Source organism: Varroa jacobsoni, unplaced genomic scaffold, assembly GCF_002532875.2.
Source record: "Varroa jacobsoni isolate VJ856 unplaced genomic scaffold, vjacob_1.0 scaffold_273, whole genome shotgun sequence".
NCBI classification, from domain to species: domain Eukaryota; kingdom Metazoa; phylum Arthropoda; class Arachnida; order Mesostigmata; family Varroidae; genus Varroa; species Varroa jacobsoni.
Window position 1 is genome coordinate 93373 of NW_019213175.1, and position 21449 is coordinate 114821.

Consider the following 21449-nt stretch of genomic DNA (forward strand, 5'->3'; position numbering starts at 1 on the left):
GTTAAGTTGTAAATATCGAGTTCATTAATATCCGTTTGGCTGCGTCCACCCTATATATATATAAAGGTCATGTAACAGGAGAATACAGGACTACGCAGATGTTTGTTGTCATTCAGGCCATCATCAGCGCTTAACTGTTATTTCGGTGCCCGACTGAAAACTAAGGCGTTCTCGATCTTTCAACAGCATCCGTTTTCAAATTACTTAAATGTATATTCTTTTTGACTGTTTGCGTCCAATACACATTACGAAAATACCCTTTGATTTATAGCTAGGATGTAATGCATTTACGTTTTTACGGTTTAGTTCTCATGAAAGTTAGTTACGTGTTGTGAAAGAGACAGGATGACGTGTAACCGATACATAGTGAAAGTAGAATTACTTAGTGAAGGATCGAGGGGACTACAGGTCACCCGAAAGCCGTCATATTTGTGCATTTATGACAGGGCCTTTTCGATATTCCTGTGATGGCGTAGTGGTAACTTATTTGTCTATTAAACTCAGGGACACTTAAGAAGGTAGTTTAAAGTCGAAACCTGGCTTAAACAAGATTAGCTTTATGGTACGATACGGGGCAGCCGTCCGAAGTAAATTCTGTAGCATCGGACGCAACACTCAAAAGAACTCTCTCGTAGGCACCCGAAAATGTTTCCGACGAAATCCGGTCACTTCTGACTGCGCAGTTCACTTATTCAGTATACGAAAAAATACTGCACACACATAAATTTTGTCACGCTATGCTAAAATTTTTAGGCAAACAAGCAAACACACCAGAGATTTTCTTGTATATGGTGAAATTTATTAATTAAGTATAAAATTACCTTAAATTTATAATCGCTCTTACTGTACATATAGTTACAATATAAAATTCTTGTTCAGGTTGTTTTAGCATCATTATGGCAAAATTGCGGCGAAGAACGTTCTTTGTTCTTAGCGGCTTTCGGTTTCCATATTATGTCGCATCCTTCTCACCCAATCTAACAATACTGCACAAGCTATTTTGTCATACAATCGTTATACCTCGTTTATTTGCCTACTACGTCGCGCATACGTATATATATATGGACTAGTTTTCCAAAAATTAAATCCAACTTAAAAATACGTGTGTTCCCATATGTTTCTCTAGGGTAAATGACATCATAAGCGTGCGCTGCATGGCCACTGTTCCTTTAACAGAAGAAAAAATCAGGTAGTTTGTCATAGCAAAACGAACCGCTATGGGAAAAACATAATTTTAACAAATCAACTGCGTCGTCCAATCGACTTGTCCTGTTATAAATGTCTATAATCTCTTCATTTCGTCATGTCTATTTAAATTAGCTTCTTCGACCTAACTTCCCCGCATTCGTTAATCTATTTGTCAGTCAATAGATTTACAAGTAATCATCAATGTCCAGTAAGACTTTCCCAAACGCCTACTTTTACTAACCTTAGCATGTTTTCTTCTTTGGCTGTTGACGCTTGTTCTATGTTCAGTTCTTCGTTTGAGCTAGCACGACAAAAGGAACTTGACGTGAAAAATTCTACAGCTTCTGGAAGATTGTTTGCTACTTGTCCCAATGTGTTGTTTGCATTGGCAGAATATTATCTTGCCATAAAAAATGAATCTTCTATGTATAGTTCACCTAGATTGTAATTAACATCGATAAAGCGCATGTGTATGATATCACCAACTCCTATAGAATCTCAGCTGTAAGATAGATATAATATGACTGGAATCGCATGTACTCTCGGTCGGTCCTGGCCACGAAGGGGAAAATGCATCTGGCCAATTATCTGGTTTATGTTTGATCGCAAGCCGTCACTTTATTTAAGATGTCGTCTTACGTATGTATCAGTACAACGTTATACTTAATCGAAATCCTTACGTCGCGGTCTGCCGAAGCCAAAGCCGTTCGACAAACTAAATGACCCAAGAGGCGCTGTAATTTTCTCTTGTAAAGAAATCAGTATACATTCATCTCGACTTTTCAGCAGGTACGTATACCTGTATTCGCCATATACAGGATCTGCACAGTATTTTCGAGTACCCGCATGATGATGGGTTGATTGATATTGGCATAGACCGCTGGGTCATTTAACTATGATATACTTCTGCTAGATACTAGTTAAATCTAGCTCATCCCTAAAGGCCGTCGCCACACTAGAAAACTCAAGGTAGCCCAAGATCGATGGGCAATTCTGGGGGCGGCTAATACTTGTACGACTCAATTTAACAACTTGATTTCCTAGATTGTTTACAGCTTTGTTTATTAACCACTTATCTTAACCTGGCCGTGTTACGTTGACGATCTCAAACGTCCATGGTTGCGGCGTCTCGACTCTGAACTAGGTTAGGGTTGTCCAATTTCCGCCGCTGACTCCGGCGCACAGCATCTGCGCGCACATATGGCTCGTTTTTGAGGTTGAGTAAAATATCTTCAAGAGCACCGTTGTACACTTCGTCTTGTTTAAGTAGCTTTTTCTCTTTAATCTGTTTCGTGCGGGATTTGATCTCGTTGATGACAGCGTCCTGATTCCGTTTCGAATCCTGGACATTATTATTGTTCGACAACGACTTCTGGCGTTGGGCCTCTTCGAGCATGCGTCGGCGCTCATTTTCGGTTTCGGCTTGCTGTGAATGTCATAATGAAAGAGTTGTAACTAGAGAGTATAAGTGGAACTACGTGATACTGCAGTAGCAACGTGTTTGCCAACTAAAATAAGGAACCCTTGATAATGTGGTCTGGGTCAAAACTGGGTCTATACATACCCAGCCAGAAGTCTAACGTAATGCTGAACTAAGGCGATAGAACGGGACAGGAAATTCGAAATATTTCAGGTACGACCAACGGTGAGAAAAGTGCTCTTAACATTGGTTGTATTGACAGACCTTTAGATTTTTGAAAAAGCGATGCAGCGTAGAGAAGAACGCGTTCGTGGTGACGGTGCGAGCGCTCTCACCGTAGAAGCTCACACAGTCTGCATAGGCTTCCTTTGCGACAGCCATATCGCTGACCAGCTTACGAAGCTTTTCGTCGTTCTGGCACAGGAACTCCTGTAGGACTTGATCCTTCTCCTTGCGAAGCGCTAGCTCCCTCCGGCACAACTCCATTCCCTGATCAAACAAGTGTGGATATCGCATATTAATCATTCCTCTAGCTAAATATACTGTTCTGCGCTAATATGTCTTTGACATATTTTCAAAGGCCAAGAATACAACAACTTTGCAATAGAGTATAAAATTAACCACTAAGCACTAGCATATTTGCCCGCGCAGAAGGTGATAAATACAACAGTATTTTACCTACTGTTTTGTGTCAATAATTTTACGATTTCGTCTACTATGAGCCATATATGTCGAACACTCAAGCATAGTAGGATACCAACTGAAACAGGCAGTCTCTATTTATTTCGTACCTTCTCGAGTTCGGTTTGATCGGTAAGAAGGTTCTCAAGTGACACCTGAGCAGCTTTCTCGGTGATTCGCAGCTCCTGGTCGATGCTAGCTGCTTCGGGAAATTCTTCCTTGAGCACGTCAACGATGAAGTGCAGTAGCGAACATTTCTTGTCGGCCGATTTCAGGTCCGGCAGGATATCGAGGGATTGAAGTTTAAAGCCGTATGCAGCACCTCGTTTCGCCCCGTTCATCATGTTACCGATCATCAAAATGAGCTCGAGCATTTGGCTGACCTTTTTCGATGACTTGATTGTGCGGGCCGCGTGTGTAACCGAATGTACTTGCTGAAATGTCAATAGTTATGGCGTAATCCTGTGAAAACAAATTCTACACAGAATGACAAAAAGCTAGTCTTTAACTAGCCTAATTAACCAATATAATCTCGACAAGTGTTGGACAGTGCGCTTACCGGGCTGATCGTAGATACAGTTTCCTGAAAAGTGGACATGTAATGCATGATATTGAGCTTCTGCTGAAGCCGCTCGACTTTCGTTAGCTGAAGCAAGAATTTGTCTTCATCGGTGAGGCCGTCAATGTTTTTGTGATCCTTCTCGTACTGCTTGAGCGCCTTCGACTGGAATCAACAAAAATACAACCGCATTACGTTCATGGCAATAACATCATAAACATTCACCGCAGTAGCTGTGGTATTATGCTAAGTTATAAGCTTTAGCTTCTGACCCCTATCGGAGCCATCAAATTCATCTAATGATTTGAGTATCCAATAGACATGTAAATTTGAAAACATATCGCTAATGTACTAAATTAGAACTTACTTCAGCTTCATTGGGCACCATACGCATCAGTGTCTCGAGTTGGTCATGGGACATCGTCTTTAAGTCGAGATTGTTGACAAGGCGAACAACGGCATCGGTTGCCAGGTCAAGCTTTCGCCGACATATGGCCATATTACGAAGTCGATTATGATCCAGCTGGGAAACCTTTTCAGGTCCTCGAAATTTCTTAATCGTATCATCAGGACGATCTGTTTTATCTGTACCAACTCCTCCGTTGGCAGGACCTAATTTGAACTGTTCCTCAAACCTATCCAAGCGTAACCTGTTCAGTCGGTTGTAGAGCTTCTCGTCGTCCAGATTGCTAAAGACAGTTCCTAAGAATTTACAATCGAAAAAGATCCACGCATTACAGACGCGGTGGACATTAAAACTGGGAGTAGAAAAGACTTCTATCTGCTCCCGAGGCTTTTTCTTCCTTTATTACAAATTTACCTCTACCACGACTACCGAACGCAACTTTCATGACCCCTTAAACTCATTGTCGCTGAGGCACTGCACTCACTCGGAATACTAACTCTAATTATGCCATAACGATCAAAGAGACACAAACCTTAAAAATAAATGTATATTTTTTATGTACCATGTACCATTTTCGAAACAGCTCCCCTCATCCGCTATTGAAGTGAATTTGAACAATGAGCTCAATGCCCACAGACTATAGAATTTTCTATAAATGCTCTACGAATTAGTATCATTGGTTACACACTACAGTTATCAGATATATCAGCTTCAACCCTCAAGGGTACACTTCACCTGTTTGACGAAACAAGCCTAATAGGCCTCACATACCATTGACTTCGGTCGGTCTTAGCGCAATCCAGTTAAGCGTGGGGAGCTTGTACTTCGTCTTCATTTTAGGGTGCCGAATCGTCATGAGTCCTGCTACCGGAAGCGGGGGTCCACTTCGCTCTCCAGTCATCGGCATAACTCCCGGATTCATCGGAGGGGGAGGGGGCGGTGGGACCTCGCCAGAAATCTTTGTCGGCATCGGAGGAGGTGGTGGAGCCATGACGGCGCCTCCAGGGGGCATCGGCGGCGGAGGCGGTGGGGGTGGCGGTACAGGCGTCGACGACGTCGATGAACCTCCACTCACGCTACCGTTTTCCAGCTGTTGAAGTTTATTTTCTAGGAACGAAGCTCGCTGAGTGTACTCTTTGTCCTTATCGCTGATTTTCTTACGGAGGGTATTGATTTCCTCAGTGGACTTCTCGCGCATCTCCTGTCGATGGGCGAGTCAGTGTGGATATTGACGGGCGCAAGTGAAGTCAGTTGAATAGCAGAATTATGTCAGAAATGAAACGATAGTGAGATATCGTTTGGAAGTACTGATTAAAATGGTACTGGGTAATGAGGTAAGTATATATGGTGGTATCATTAAACTGATATATATTCCTAACTAGACAAATATAGTGTATTATTATTCATTATATTGTTAGTAGTCAAAACATGCAACTAGGCTGTAAATGGTAATTTATAAAAAAAAAACACACTTCGTACCCAAGCCTATTTTTTAATACATATGCCAAATACATCATATATAAAACATCTTATACTTAATAAAAACCAGTACGACTATTACCAATGCGATTATCGAATATCTGCATCTAATAGATTACTAGAAACGAGGATAGGCGCTACGTAGAAATAAAATGAACCGCATGTTAAAATTGTTTTTAACAGACCATAAGCTCCTCGTTCATTCGCTGCAGTTTCAGGTTTTCTGTTTCGAGTTCGACGATCTTGGCCATAATTTCGTTCTCGACTTCGTGGCAACGGCTTAATTCGTGGTCGAGTTCGTTAACCCGTTCCAAGGCCAAAGCCCTCGTTTCGCTATCCTCCATCAAAGACTGAACGTCAAAGAAGTTGTCCCAGTATGCACTGATTTGTACCTGCAGCTCGTCTGACTCAGTCTGGCCAATCTTGTCAAGATACGCTTCGAGCCCTAATTGGGTGAACTCATACTGCAGATAGACGCGGAAGTTCATATCCTCTACCGAATGGACAACGATGTTGATGAATTGCATACATGCCACCTGGACATGTCGAGAGGTCAATCGGTGTTACAACAGATATAATAAGGGGCATATGGCTATTTTTATTAGCATGTTAAACAAGACCAGTTTATATTAACTGATATTTTGCAGCGCATTGTATTATTCAAAATTTGATAAAGCATCCGTTCAGAATTTATATAAGTGTGCACAGTAAGCGCAATCCACCGTAGCATTTCGATCAATAATTATCATTTTATATTTAAGTATGCCACAAAATCTCACCATAAAGTCGATGTTGTACTCAGTGAGATCTTTGAAGTACTCCATAAGCGTGAGGAATCGATACTGCTCGCCGCATACCGCCTTGAAGTTGTCAAACGCGTTCAGGATAATTGGGTGTCCTCCTTTCACGAGACAGATCGCCGCCAGCAACTCAAGAACAAGAGCTTTTGTCCGAAGTGATTTATGATTGAGAGACAATGCAATGCAGTTGATCGCCTGCGTATGCTCGATCACCATATTAAAGCCATACTAACGATAGGCGTGAGTAGAAACAGGATTGCCAGAGAGCGTTTCCACAACAAACACATCAATTAATTGTAATTGGCATAGAGCTCGGCTGAAAAAGCATTTTTTCCGCCCTGTTTTGCTTGATAAGTACGTCGACCAACGTACTGCATCAACCACAGATGTTCCTTAGTTCAACTTGCATGGATTTGTTAGCTAAATGGCAAGGTAGATTACGATTCTATAACTATACAGTTTCTGAAACGTTAACTGTTTTAGGTAAAGAAAACTAAAGATATACAGATCCTGGATTATATTTCTATTTCGTTGCTATTCAGTACTTTATACCTGCTAATATCGTTATCCTTTGTTGCCATTTATATCAGTAATTACCTTATTATTCATGATGGCCCTTATGCACATAATGCAGACATGGATGTCGTCCTCGGCTTCACCCATATTCAGCCGACTGAGCTGTTTATGTGTAGGCCGACGTCTCAAGCGGGGGGTTCCTCCGGTTGTGCTAGATTAACAGGAAAACCATCAAATTACCCAGGGCCGCCGTAGCCATCCGCCGATAAACGGGATAATACGGGACGTTTTGAAAATCTATCTAATGTTTTTTTTGCTTTTCTTGGAATCGAAATCTCAATTGGAACTATATCAGATAAATTGTTTTCTATTGGTAAGATAAGCTGTGCGTAGGAAACGATTGACTAGGATAATCATTCACCACTAAATGAAAAATCTACTCTGAAACAAATACGGTTTGAGACGAAAATCGGAGGTATCTATAGAAATGTACAACGATTTTGCGATATTACGCCTGCTGACAGACATATAATATTTATAACCTATATATACTATTCCTTTTACCCTCGCTACTAGCTACGAACTTATGCGGTCAGAAATACAAATACCAATTATACGTTTATTTTTTCTAAAATTCATAAACATTACAATATATTAAAAAATCGGTGTACATTCTTTTAATATGTTACCAGTTAAGTTATTAATAAGCAGACGAAAACCGAACGTCAAGTTATAACACATACAAGCAAATTCAGATCGTTCATCATTCAGATGGTTATAGCTCGCCAAGCACGGACGACTGGCATGCAACGGGGCATAACAGGTAAAAGCAGTTCAGACCAGTAAGGAAAACTCCGTCGGTAAAAAAATGTCACCCCGAAGCCGACTACATACACCGGCCCGATCCTGTTTATACAATACATGCAGTAACAAGGACAGCATCAGGCTGAAGCAGGCTCATTCAGATTCTACTAGACAGGATGGATGAGATACGATGCATGACTAAACATTACCGATAGACAGGTTATATATGGGGCCATTTCACTAACGATAAAGGCTTGTTCTCAACCACCCTTATGCTGTAAAGTGTATCGTAATAACGAATTATTACATCCAGCAATTGCGGTTGTGCGTAATTAACAATGGCCGATAAAACGCTACAAACAACGGACGCGAACGGTTCTGTAGGGTAAAGTATCTTTTTGTGCGGCTGGATAGAACTCAATTGTTTATCTCTAGTGCGCTGTTTAGCTAAATCCTAATCTCTAATTAAAGAATTATCTATGTATATCGTTCAAATTTGTTGCACTTGATATTCAATTGAAACTTCGCAAGGAAACAATATAGTATGCTCTGGACATGTTCGGAACGACGGAAAACAGTGTGAAATATCCGATTTTTTTTGAGATAACTAACGTATTTTTTTTTACCTATAAAGCGCCTCTAATTTTATGACCTGTTATTAACCTACCCGTTGTTTACCCCAATAACGTCTAAAGCGAAACATCGTTCGATAGTATTTGTATTTCTTAGATACGGCTATCCCAATTAACGCCAGCACTGCCTAATTTTTAGCAAATGATCTTTTTTTGCATAGGGATGCGCCCGGTAAGTGTCTAAGCGCATACATACGTTTAGTTTTATTCTAAACTATTCGTATAATCGTTATTCCAGGCTGATCGGAAGCCATTCAATGGCCAGATTGCACAAAAGCCAAACGAAAGCCAACCATTGTTAGCATACGCCAAAGCACGAAAACAGGACGAACGTCTGCTCAAAAATACCTTCGATAACCTCGCTGACTACGGCGATACGAGCGTCGCATTGTAGAGTTCCTCGAATCCTCAACCTCGCTCGACCTATGCTCATCACTTTGTGTTAATGAAGATGCAGTTGTACGGCAAAATCTATTCGACATTTGGCTCAAATGTGCTTTAGTATTGATTGAGTCAACAACACGAGAACTACACACTCTCGGCAAAAGAAAAAGCGGATCTTTCATTTCTTGCAGCATTGTTTTTCTATGTTTGATAGATCTAAACAGACAGTATATATGATTTTGTTCAGAAACGCCGGAGCACTGTCGTCAAAATGTGCCAGGTACCATCTGGAAGCTTCGCTTAAACTTTGCTGACTTTATTTAGCTTACAGAGCTATCGAAGTGGCCTTAGCTATGCAGCTTTATATAATTAGAAAACATTTTCGTTGAAACAAAGTACGTCACTAGAAACGGCGGACGTAATTTTCAGCAGGCGCCTCATCCCATATGAAGCATATTGGTTTGGCATGAACAGTTAAGACGATCGAGAAACTGGTGGGGCTACTATCCTCCCTGCGAAGGTAAGATCAGGGGGTCGAAAAGCGAACTATTTTTGCAGTATGCATTTTCATGTAAGTGTCGCACTATTTTCGTAGAGCAGACAGAAACCCGAGTTTGGCACTCGACGCGCTTGATTTGTAACGGTTTTCTAATAAAGCGCTGAAATCAACGCTAGCTAATCGCGGCATACGCTGAGGCCCGTACATTTTGTTGCTGCTATGAATACATGGGTTGCAGATATTATTAACAGATACTATACCCAACACCGTGTTACTTCTGCACCGATCCCAAAAACTGTTAATCATGCTGAGGAAAGTCCTACGCGTATTCATCGTTTACGGTCTATGTACATACGTATGTACAAGTAACATATATGTATATATATATATATATATACACACATATATATATCCACTATACACGACATCTACAATATTAGAACGTCCGAAGTTCCGATTGTAACACAGCCACGTATATTCATCAATGACAATCACCATGCATGCTACAAGTTGATGACACTTATTTCGGTTTCAACACTTGAGCAGGTAGCGTCTAGTCATGACGCCAACAGACTATAGATAGGTATTTAATATTGAAAACGCTCGACCGACACGTACAAACAAATAGCACTGAGAAATACAAGTTAAACAAAAATCCCAACGACCCAGGTAATTTAAGTTCAATAGGCATTGCACATACCAGTGAGTGTTTCAACTTATACCTCTGTCAAAAATCATTAAATCGTCAAGTTCGAACATCGAAGTTATTATGCATCTGCTCGTATTTAGTTATCATTATATCGGTAAAGGCAAAGAGGCTCGGTGCCGGAGAAACCTCATGAACAAGCATGCGTCTGTCTTGTCGTGTACAGTTGAGAATCTTACTCTGCAGGCATTCACGAGCAACGTGAAGCGATGCGCTAAGTTCCTATGACAAATGTTGAATAATGGAACTACTAACGTTCAAAAAAATCGAACCATCGCCCAGCTTTATTTGTTGGATAGATTACGCTTTTTTAACGTGGTTTGTGTTATTGCGATCTATTTGGACTCAGACGCTGACCAATGTGCCCCTTCTACAATAGCCAATACCTCCAAATATCGCGTGTGTGTGTGTGCATGACGTTATTAGTTATCTATGTCCACATGTGCGTGTTCTTATCAGTGTATGTATGCGCCTGTGTTTGTGTTTACCGATGACTCAGACGTCGTGATATTGATTTACCCGTCATAAGGCCCCAGTGACTTGGTTCTCTGGAGCATTGGCGCGCTGTTCTGCGAGGTGATCACGGCTGGAGATGAATACACAAGCGAGTGACCTCCACTGCTACCAATCCCGATCTGTTCATCTGCTAATCCTGTCCCGGAACCTACAGCATTGGGGCCGTCTATACAGCTTTTGCCTAACTCGAACCTATACAGAGATGATTCGTGAAAAAATATTGGCTTCAATATCTTGATCTGTATGGCTACCATTGACTAACGCCTAATCGAAATACTGCGATAGGGGAATGAGATGGCAAAGCGGGTACAGACTTCCTGTCGTATCTGCATAGAAACGGGTAAAAGGGTGCAAGAACCATCTTTGTAGAGCGACTGGCCAGACGTATACGTCGTTGCAGCTGATCTGGCTTTACTCGAACTTTAACCGGTTTGATATGGAAGCGCAGTCTACCAGTAGCACTAAGTTGCTAACGTGCGAGAGAGAGAGAGAGAGGGAAAGAGCCTTTGATCATCAGGCTGCCAACAAAAATGAACTTCCGGTCAGCGTCACATAAAACAGCCATCACCTGACAGCCAGTGTTACGCAGTATGCCTTGACCGTGGATTGTTAGCTAGGAGGACACTGTTCGATGCAGGCTGAAGGAGTACACTGCAAGATATGATTCTTTCTTATTGAGCTAACATCTAACTTGGTATATTCGATTTATGAGAGATATACGTTCTACAAATAGCCGCTGTCCCATGTTAGGTAATATGATTATACATACGGTACAGCTGCTTGACCGAATTACCTAGAGCACAGGCTCTTCATACCATTAAGACGGGTTCTAACAGATTAGTCCATTATTCATTATAATTGTCAAGTGAGTACATATGTGTACTACTAAGTAGTTCAAAAACAATGGACAATGTGCACAAATAAGAAAAAAAATCATAATGAATTTAGGTTAGGTATGAACGTCAAAGCAATCACGTCCTATTCACGCCAAACTGCCTAACTTCAGTTAGGTTAAAATTCATGCGGACAAACAACCCATCATCCTAAGTGGCTTCAAAATACTTGTTTCAGCTTTGTATAAGCTACACACAATGTAAGATTTATTTATAAATACCATGTCGGGCAAAAGATTGATGTTAGATTCAAGCCCGCTGTAGCGTTCACTTAGGATGTTGGGAACGATCTGATCACGACCAGATTCAAGCGATCGAATCCAAAATGCTGATAGGTCCTTGCGATATGTATATATATATATATATATATATATATATATATATATATATATATTCTCTTGGAAAGTAATCAAAAGAATAACAGTACAACCTACCGAAGCGGTGCAGTATTATCATTCGCTCCTTGTTGTCGACGAATTTAATGACAACAAAAGCAAATTATTATGCAACTGCTATTATATGATCAATCAGGTGTTGTTACTCACATGCCCGACATAAATAAACCTTTGGGTTTTCGGCATGCTGTGTGTCGCTTCGCATCATCCAAGTTGACAAAAGATTGATCTGAGTGCTAAATACTGATTGCGTCTTTAATCAATGTCGTCGACAATACTCAATCCTGACTATACGTAACACTACATGTAAAATATATAGGGGTCGCCCTTGTCAATACATCAGTACACAACGACACTGTACATGAGCGAGAACTTGCTAAAAGTCTACGACGCATTTATTATAACTGACGCAGCCTTATAACTGCCACCATTCGCAGACGCATGTTAAGATTAAAAGAGTAAAATACGCGCTATTGATGATGCATCAGCAGAAGCCTTACTCAAATATAACCCTGTAAGGTGAACCCATCATCCGCATTTTTGGATCGTTTGATTTAGGGCAGGCCTTTAGAAAAATGGTACTACATCGCTGAACAATTGTGAAATAATCCAATGACCCATTGAAAAGCAGTTTAAGGCAAATACGTAGAAAGAATATGAGTCGGCTCAGAATAAGGAAATAGCAGAGAGGTAGAGGTTTCAATTTACTAGAAACGAAAGAAGACAACGAGTAATGATAGTCTTGATGGCTTACTTGAGAATCTCGAGTTGAAAACTCAGGTACTCGATCAGAACTTCCAGGCCCTTGTTTTCTTCGTTAAGGAACTCGCGAACCCATCTGAAATATGCATGCGTTACCCGGTGGCTTTTTGATATTATTTGCATTTATTCATGTCTTATGTATTCGTATATCAAAAACATCCACAGTGGTCACAGGCCCAATTTGGAAAAATTGTCATAAATAGTCATATTTTTATATACTAATTAGGCGTTACTCTAACGACGCTGTATGGTCATGTCCCTCCCAGGTCACAGATCAATATCCTTTTTCGAGCAGTAACAACTAGGAGACAACGATAGCTAAATATTATGGAAGTCTAAAGGATACTGCGCGTATGCTTACTAATGAATATAACAGTCAAATTGATTTTAATATTATTCACTGTATAGCAAATGTAAACTATGGATGTTGAATCAGTGATAAATTAAAGACAATAAAATGTGCCCGTTCTTACTCTATGTTATTTGTCCGAAGTGAGATCTCCAAATCCCGAAGGACCTGTGTGGACTTCGAATTACCCAGTGTTCTCCGTCGCTAGAACGCGTTATAGAAAAATCGAAAAAAAAAAAAACACATTTTTAATAATAAATAATTCCTTTCTAGAAACTTGGAACTTCTTAGACCTAAACCTTGCACCTGTAGGTAGCTGCCGCTCGATGGCGAAAGAGCGCGATCGGTTTAACCTCTACCTGTTATTAGTATGCCTATCAAATACGCCAAACACCCTTTACAGATAGAAACACATTCCTACTTCCCATTAGCTCCATTAACTTAGACCATTCAATAGAGTAAAGCCTAGCCGTGAATCGCATACCCATTGCAAGCATAGAGAGACAAGCAAAAACGCGCAGGCAGGCAGACAGACAGGCAGGCAGGCAGACTTCGAAGAGAAGGACAACGTAAAAGGGAAAAGCAGGTTTAGGTTTAGCAGAAGTTGACCAAACTGTTGGGATCATCACGCAAACGATATGGATAAATAGGCATTGAAGTCCGGGAAAAGCATGGCATATACTCGGGCTTAGGCAACGCGGTCTTTGCAAATTGTTTACTTCGTTACTCAATCAGACACATTTTCAGGTGATTAGATACATAAACGAAAACGATCGCTATTGCACGACAGAAAATCATCCTTGTGCAGATCGTTCTCAAAGGCGGTATTGCACCTCCAGTACAAATAGATGGCGCTACCGGTACTGCAGCCACGAGCTGTAGATTCAATGGACTCGTTAATGCAACGGGAACTATTCAGTTGAATTATCATTGGAGAACTAGATCGAGTATTGGGATGATATTCAACTAGGGCCCAGAAATTTCATTAGAAATGTTTATTTGCCAGTCATATATTCAAGCCCTAAGGAGTTATGCCTCACCGCAATGATCATCCGTAGCGTTATATATAAAAAGCAGTTCGCAATCGAACTCAAAGAGTGCGTAGGAAACAAAAGCTAAAAGCAATTAATTCACTACGACCCAAAGGTAAACCATTGAAATTATTTCATTGTTAGTTAACCACTTATTGTTACTAAGTTATTCCGTAAACATTTTATGGGAGCTAAACACGTTACGAAAATGACCCAGTTATGAATTTACCGAAAAAAGACGATTCAATTGAGGAAAAAGAGCAATTAAAATCCCAGTGATATTTTATAGACCCATTTTAGCACACGTGCTAGTTATCTCACAGCCATTCAACTTGTTCAAATGACAAAGGTCGATCGCAGAAGTTCAGATAAGGTAAGAGAAGCAAGTGCAAGCCAATTGTGGCATATTCGGCAAGACATTGCGGATACGCCACCTTAGGTATCATTCGATGGGATTTTTAGCGTATTTTTTACACACTCAGATGAGTCGAATCAAAATCAGCAGGCCAGCAGCGAAGTACCTGCCATTTTATCTTACCAGATTTTCCGGTGCGAACTGCATCATGGGTACAAAGCATTCATTGCCTAAAGTGTAGTACATGGTTCGGTACTGGTAAGATCAGGGATATGCGTGGATCGTCGATTAGAAGCATCAAATAAATCGAATCAGTATCCGATTGGACAGAGTCGAATTAGCGATCCGACCAATCAGTCGGTGATTGAGGACGTCCAGTGGCGTAGCGTGCGAAAAAATCAGCCGCTTGTGAGTTATTTTTAGCGTCTTCCCGAAAAACTACGATTTGGTTAATGAATGTGTATCACTAACTGCTCACAGCAGATATTTGACGTTACGGACACATTAATTGTTTATCCGTAATTGTAATGGCATGTGTTTATAGGAGGGAACGGTTTAATTCAAACGGTTAGTGCTACTGCCAAAAGACAAGCCATGATAAGATAAATTCAACAGAACTGCGTCATCCTGTTTGCTGTTTCCGAAATTAACAGATGAATAGATGCCCCTCAGTGCTACAGTCACAATCATTGTTCTTTTTCGCTAATTTCCCACTGATCATCAAATGTCTGATGGGGAAACGTTTACCGAAATTCTTGATTCTGCTACTCTGATCTTCGTGTGGTTAACATAGTCGTGTGAGTCAAAGGACAGGACTGAAGCGAGGAAGAGGCTTATACCTGAGCGTGGAAAAAAGAGTAGAAAGCATCGGCGAAGGGTGCGGCCATTGAAGAGTCGAGACAGCCACTCCCCGAGTTACCCCCTGAGCAACTTGGGCCATCGGAACAGGAGCCAGATGACCCTGAATTTGAGCTTGATGTTACCTTAGTTGAGCGTGGCGCCTTTGGATCAAGATAGGTCGAGAGCTTCGAAAGGTAGAATGACGGGGCCTGTTTGGCGCTCATTTTCTCCTACGGAAATTCATAAACGTACCTTAGAGCTCTACAGGAAGATAGTGTAAATTGAGAAAAAATTATATATATATATATGTATTCAGAGGATCTTGTGAACCATCCGGTTGTACAGGTTAGCCATTTGTGAGCTGGAGAGCCTTTACCTATTTCTATGTTCACTATATCAAAAACCGCTGTTCTTTCAAGTGACTTTTTGCAGACTGCCAAAAGATCTACTCCCACCATGTGCATAAGCCCGGATAAAGGTTCGGCGTGTTTGATAAGTTAAATTGATTGCAAGGATGAGCTAAAATGATCACAGAAGTCTCTCCTGTTGCTGCTCCTTTTCCATAAGGCGTATAAGGAATGTTTGGTTACGGTATGTCGTATGAAACTGCAGAGCCCTTCTCAGTCTTGGTGAAACCAACCACTATTTAATTATAATAGCAATGTAAACTAAGTGGCATTAATTGGGGAATAGTTTCAGTGGCCTATTTCTTAGGTGGGTAATTCATCTAAAAATGTTAGGTTCATTTAATGGAATATTTACAATCTTATGTACTATAATCTAGATCCACCATAGCTTTTCTTTTTAACCTTTTGCGTCATTTATTCAAATGAACACCCTTTATTCTTAATGTTAAATTGTCCTTTGTATATATTTGTACGGTTGTAGCTTTGAGCTCGTGCTCATTTAAACTTCAGCAAAAATTTGTCCTTTTCATTCAGCGATGGCAAATAGTGGCCCTTAACGCCAAGCTGCATTTACTATATCGGTGGCTAAAAAATCATAAGTTTTTCTCGGAATGAAATCTTGGAATCGCAGTCAACTTGCCGGCGTGGACCAAGACACTTTAATAATCGGAGTTATATAGTTGGAATTAACGAATGTAAATAATATGACACTAACCTGATCACAAACGATTTCCCATTTCTTTTGATGATCGTAACTCCTCAGGAGCTTTGCTTTATCTGGCGGTAGATCCATCAAATTCTGTAAACAGAGACGGAAAGTACCGCATTAGCTACACAATAGATGCTGCCTTCACAGAACAAAGATACAACTGCGTAAAAGAATCGCGATCCACAAGGGCATCCCTTCAAAGGAATACACGAAATTCGCTATTTTACTATATGCGTTAGACTAAGCCCGTTACTAAAGAAGTTTTTTGTTTTCTTTGACAATTTAATACCAAGAAAGTTTTGAGCAAATATTTGAAATGAATTGACACAAATAAGACTCTATAATACATGCACGGTCGTTATAATTATATAAAATAGCCCCCCATTTTATATCTTTTATCTGTTTAAATTTGTTCCTTACCATAATCCTGTAAATACAACAAGCGAAAATCACTACTTCTCTCTATTCAGTTTGTTCTAGTATCACGAAAACAATATAATGTGGTTCAGACGTTGCCAGTCGTCGTAGACAACTATATAAAATATACTTCGGGACGACCGTCGTCCCTTCGCTTTCTCAAGCTTTCTTATTAATATATATTCCCAGAATTAATAAGAAATCAAAAAGACTCGGTGTTTTTATTAGACACTATCTATTTCGCCGTATCAGACCGGTTGAAAAAACGCTAACGATAAGACGCATCAAAAACGCGAAGAGTTTCAAGTTAAGCTAAGTTAGCGGGCTGCGAGACCCATGCATTTTGCAATAACATTTCATATGTCCAACGGCTGTTATAAACTGTCAGCGGGAGAAATGTCAAACTATTACAATAATGACAGCAAACAGCGTCTGCTCACAATCTGAATATAAGCAGTAACTTCTCTGCGCGTCTAATTGGTTCTGCTTTCGACGTCTGGCTGGCTTTTTAACCAAACGAGGACATACAAAGGGCCGTACAACTCTCTTGTTTTGAAAGCTTGCAAAGGTAAAACATTAGATACAAATTGACGGTCGATTTGCCGTGCTTTCTTTATTCAATTTAGGTTAATCATTCTCGGTCAGTTCGTGCGAGAAAGCTAAAGGATTTGACCACAGTTAGAATATAAACTTTATTTTTTTCTTACTGCTCCAATAAGTCAGAAGGTCCTGACGTTTCGTGAGACTTGAACAACCAAAATACAGTCTCGTATAACACAGCCGAATATAGGCAGCTGTCACTTCTGATACGAAGTGGGGCCACTTGATCATATCGGTTGTAACGGAGACATTTATTGTTTAATTATTAATTTACTAACATTTACTTAATAGTTGAATTTTATTTGAGACTGACTAGATGCCAAAAACTTGTCTCCCCTCAAATGGATAACCTCCCTCAATATTCTGTTTGCTTAAACCAAATTCTGAATTATCACTTAAACGCGTTCCGCTGTTTGCTGTATTACCCGGTACGGTATTTTTATTGGTTATTAACGGTTTTTATTGGTTATTAATAACTAACTGAGTACCCATACGAACCATTTAAATCAATTTAAACTCGGTAAAAGCTCTCAGTTACCGATAGACTGGATCCAAATTCTTTAAGGCAAACTTTTCAATTTTCCATCGTTTCGAACTAATACCTAATCACTAACTACGAAATAAAATAGAAAGCATCCAGACCCATATATATTTTCCTATGACAACTACAGTGCTCTGAGAAATATACGTGGTGTCATTTTCAGGTAACGAATCTGTGTGAGTACAATGGCTGCCGCCGATGCCACAAGAAGGTCGATAGAAGCGCTGCTTTAGGCGCGATTTTTTTTTTTTGGCAATTGTCATCTAGATAAAGAAAGGAGGCGGTTACCCTGCTTCACCTCTTTGTATAGTATGACGCATTTCTCTGCTCTTCATGCCTTATAGACGTCGCTTTAGGACCTTGATTGCGTCTATGAGCTGCAGGTCATCCGAGCATACATTGGCTGAGTACCTATAGGTTTAATCAGTGATAGGCATAAAAACTGATATTCTCGTGATGGCACAGTGGGTAATGTGTTCAACTGATAGACGCGAGAGACACGTCATGGTCTGGGCTTGAATCCGCGTGGACAGGACGACTGAGAAGCGTCAGCAGTACCTCATCAAAGAGTCCATTAGCAAGATGGCAGCACCGACAGCAACGGTATATGACGCAACATCAATATTGAGCATAGATTAAATTAGCCAAAGAAAATGCATGTTTGTACAATTACGAAAATCTATAAGAGATCATCTGCAGCAGTACCAGTCAAGGCAACAACGACAATGTGAGTTAAGAACAACGTCCCAAGACATGGGAACATCTGGATATCTCATATCCAAGCGATAGTGACTATCAAGTACCTGCACCAATCACTGACCAGCAAATGCAGCAACATTGACATGATTCTTACTGGCCGGGTGCAGTTGGCCAATAATGCCTTTCCTCTCTACCCTTATCTAAGCGTTGGCAGAGAGACTAAAGGTATTTATATACTGTGTAGGTAGCCAGCCAGTTTGGTAGTCAGTAAATTGTCGAGCGTTCTGTTAGCCGCGCAAATTCAAACTTCATAGGTATTAAACAACCATAAAGGAACGTACAGCAGACACGCCGACAGGGAAACATCAGTATGCAAATTCGCACCCGACTTCATTACAAAATTTCTTGCCGCTGAGAAAGACTACTCGCGGTTATCCGGCCAGGTGAACGAGAGTGCGCGAACGGTCTTATGATGGAAGAAGGCATTGGATGGATGAAGGAAGAGCCGGTTTATTATCAACTAGAAACGCCACTGCTAAATCCATTTGGCGACAATAGATGGTAGGCCGCTGCTGTGGATCCTGGTGGTGGTCGCAACCTTAAAAGTCCATAAAGGCTTAGTACAAAAAAGAGAACATAACCAGGCAGTGTTCAAAGAGACACCAAAAGGAAGAAACGGCTCAAATCAGATGAGTCGTACGCGTCCCATTAGCTCATATTGATTCCGCTCATACTGCCATAGATAACCCGCTGATATCATAAGTCATCTACGGAACTACCACTGATGCTTCTAAGCTTACCTCATCCTTCACCAGCCTGTTGCAGCTTTTTTACTCTTGCAGGCAGTCTACTTTTTAGCAACCAGAGATCACACAATGTCTCTGATGTATATACTTACCTTTTCCACTTGCTAATTGTATGCCAAATATTAGACAGGCAGGAGGTTGCCGATTCAAATTGGCCAATGGCCCACATTACTCGACAGATGTTATGAGATAAAAAAAAAAAACACAATGTACATTATGCATATTATAAATATTCGAAATAGTTCTACACTCTTAAACACGAAAATACATTTTCTCAAATGCAGGGTTTTTTAGTCAGCGGGTTTACTAGAATGATCAAAATCTGTTTTGTCACCTGCGGGATTATCTTAGACTGACACACTTACGGGGTGGAGAAAAGCTACGCTTGCAAAGTATACACGTATAGGTCTAGATATAGGAAAAAGGAAGATTCGCATTAGAAAATAGGTTTCCAGTTGATACGGCTATTGCAGACCTGTTTTTTTTTTCAACTGCAGTTTTAATATCTTCCTATTTGTATGTTTCAGTTGTGTTTAACCTTGAAGCTACGTTTACCCCATTCTGTGTATAGTCCTTAATTAATGTATATAACATAACTGCATAATCCCTGTCTCATATGCCAGCCCCATTTGTGCAAATAAAAATATTAGTAAATATTCAATTCAATATATATATAAACTTTTTTTAGCATTTTCTACATCGATTCCAGCCAGTCCGCTTTCAGTTTTAATGTTCTGTTTGGAATGTGAATAGTTTGTTTTTGCCAATCGCCGACACAGTACGTTCGAGTACGCGCTATAGCAATGGTCTTAGAGGAATATGATATTTAGTGTAGCAGTTATAACATAAAGATTTTACGGATATCCCCGTTGCAAATATTATGACTGGGTTCATGCTAGCTTAAACGGGTCCGGTTTAGTATGTTGGGGCTGCCCGATCGGTATAACTGACAGTCTCACGTTATAGATTTCATAGACGAGGAAAAATCCACCGGCACAAAAAAGATCACGCCCTTATATGGGCGTGATCTTTTTTTTTGTTGTCTACTTTGTACCCTTTCACGTTCTAAAGAAGCATCGTTCACTATGCCCCCACTAAGAAGCCACATTTGCGAGATCGCCTCGCCACTAGCTCATATAGTTAATATACAGGATATCATAAATAACGGCAAAAACAGATGGTGTAGTATACCTGTAGATTTGAGCAATTAGCAATAATAAACAGTCAACTTTTGTAATAATCCCACTAAATTGCTATTCCATGTACCACAGATATAATATATAATTCTTAGTATACTAGGTCGGTAGGACTGCATAGTAAATTAAACATTTCATGTACTACTGAGTTTCCTTCTCTAAATATACTCCCCTTCCACGCTTTTATCTCGTATCCTGCACGTGATTTATATACACGGGAAGGTCTCCATGAGATATGCTATTCTTCATTTGGATTTTATAATAGTGGTACATCCCTCTATTATAGTGTACCTTGCGAATTGCATTGAATATGCACCAGTTACTAGACAGAGTTACATACAGTGAACAGATAGTTCGCTACGACCCTGCCCATTGACCATTAACGATAACTCCTAAAAACGTGAAAAATAAGATGAACATCATCTTTTTGTCCGTTTACACCTCATCACCGATAAACGCAATGACCCTTAATGCTATCCGCACACCAATAAACATCACTAACAATAATAGTAGTCAACTTCAAGCCCCCAGCAGCAACATTCCGTCCTCTTTCTCTACGAACATTTCAGAATGACTATATTAATAACAGCTCATAGAACTCCCGCAGCAATACTATAAAAATGCGTTCATGCTCACGATGAACGTCTGTTATGCAAGGTAACAAGTAGCGTACGTGCACATATTAATGGAAGCATGTCGTCTAGTTATCCGTTTAAGCGGACAGCTAATCTCTCTCTGCTCAATGGGCACTATAACACTTCGCAGTCACTGCATACGAACTGCGTAGGCGTATATGTAAAATGGCGATGGGCCAGACGTATTCTGGTGATCCACGGTTGGCTGATTGGCGTGATCCGAC

At 40.4% G+C, this 21449-nt stretch overlaps 1 protein-coding gene across 4 annotated transcripts in view; it reads right to left on the minus strand.

The window, feature by feature from the left end:
• Positions 1–777: 777 nt before the first annotated feature.
• Frl (formin-like protein) overlaps positions 778–21449 on the minus strand; it is a 48140-nt gene continuing 27468 nt past the window's right edge. The window contains exons 2-16 of one of the 4 annotated variants that reach the window (XM_022830413.2): positions 16338–16421; positions 15215–15445; positions 13114–13193; positions 12633–12716; positions 10594–10782; positions 8834–8908; positions 7131–7260; positions 6513–6761; positions 5919–6269; positions 5026–5455; positions 4216–4550; positions 3849–4013; positions 3400–3723; positions 2873–3097; positions 778–2614 (exon numbers count right to left, since the gene is read on the minus strand). In XM_022830413.2, coding sequence (XP_022686148.2) covers positions 2294–2614; positions 2873–3097; positions 3400–3723; positions 3849–4013; positions 4216–4550; positions 5026–5455; positions 5919–6269; positions 6513–6761; positions 7131–7260; positions 8834–8908; positions 10594–10782; positions 12633–12716; positions 13114–13193; positions 15215–15445; positions 16338–16421 — 3273 coding nt within the window. In that variant the 3' untranslated portion in view covers positions 778–2293. The remainder of the gene's footprint in view (positions 2615–2872; positions 3098–3399; positions 3724–3848; positions 4014–4215; positions 4551–5025; positions 5456–5918; positions 6270–6512; positions 6762–7130; positions 7261–8833; positions 8909–10593; positions 10783–12632; positions 12717–13113; positions 13194–15214; positions 15446–16337; positions 16422–21449) is intronic. The other 3 variants (XM_022830410.2, XM_086967619.1, XM_086967621.1) reach the window with 3 other exon arrangements.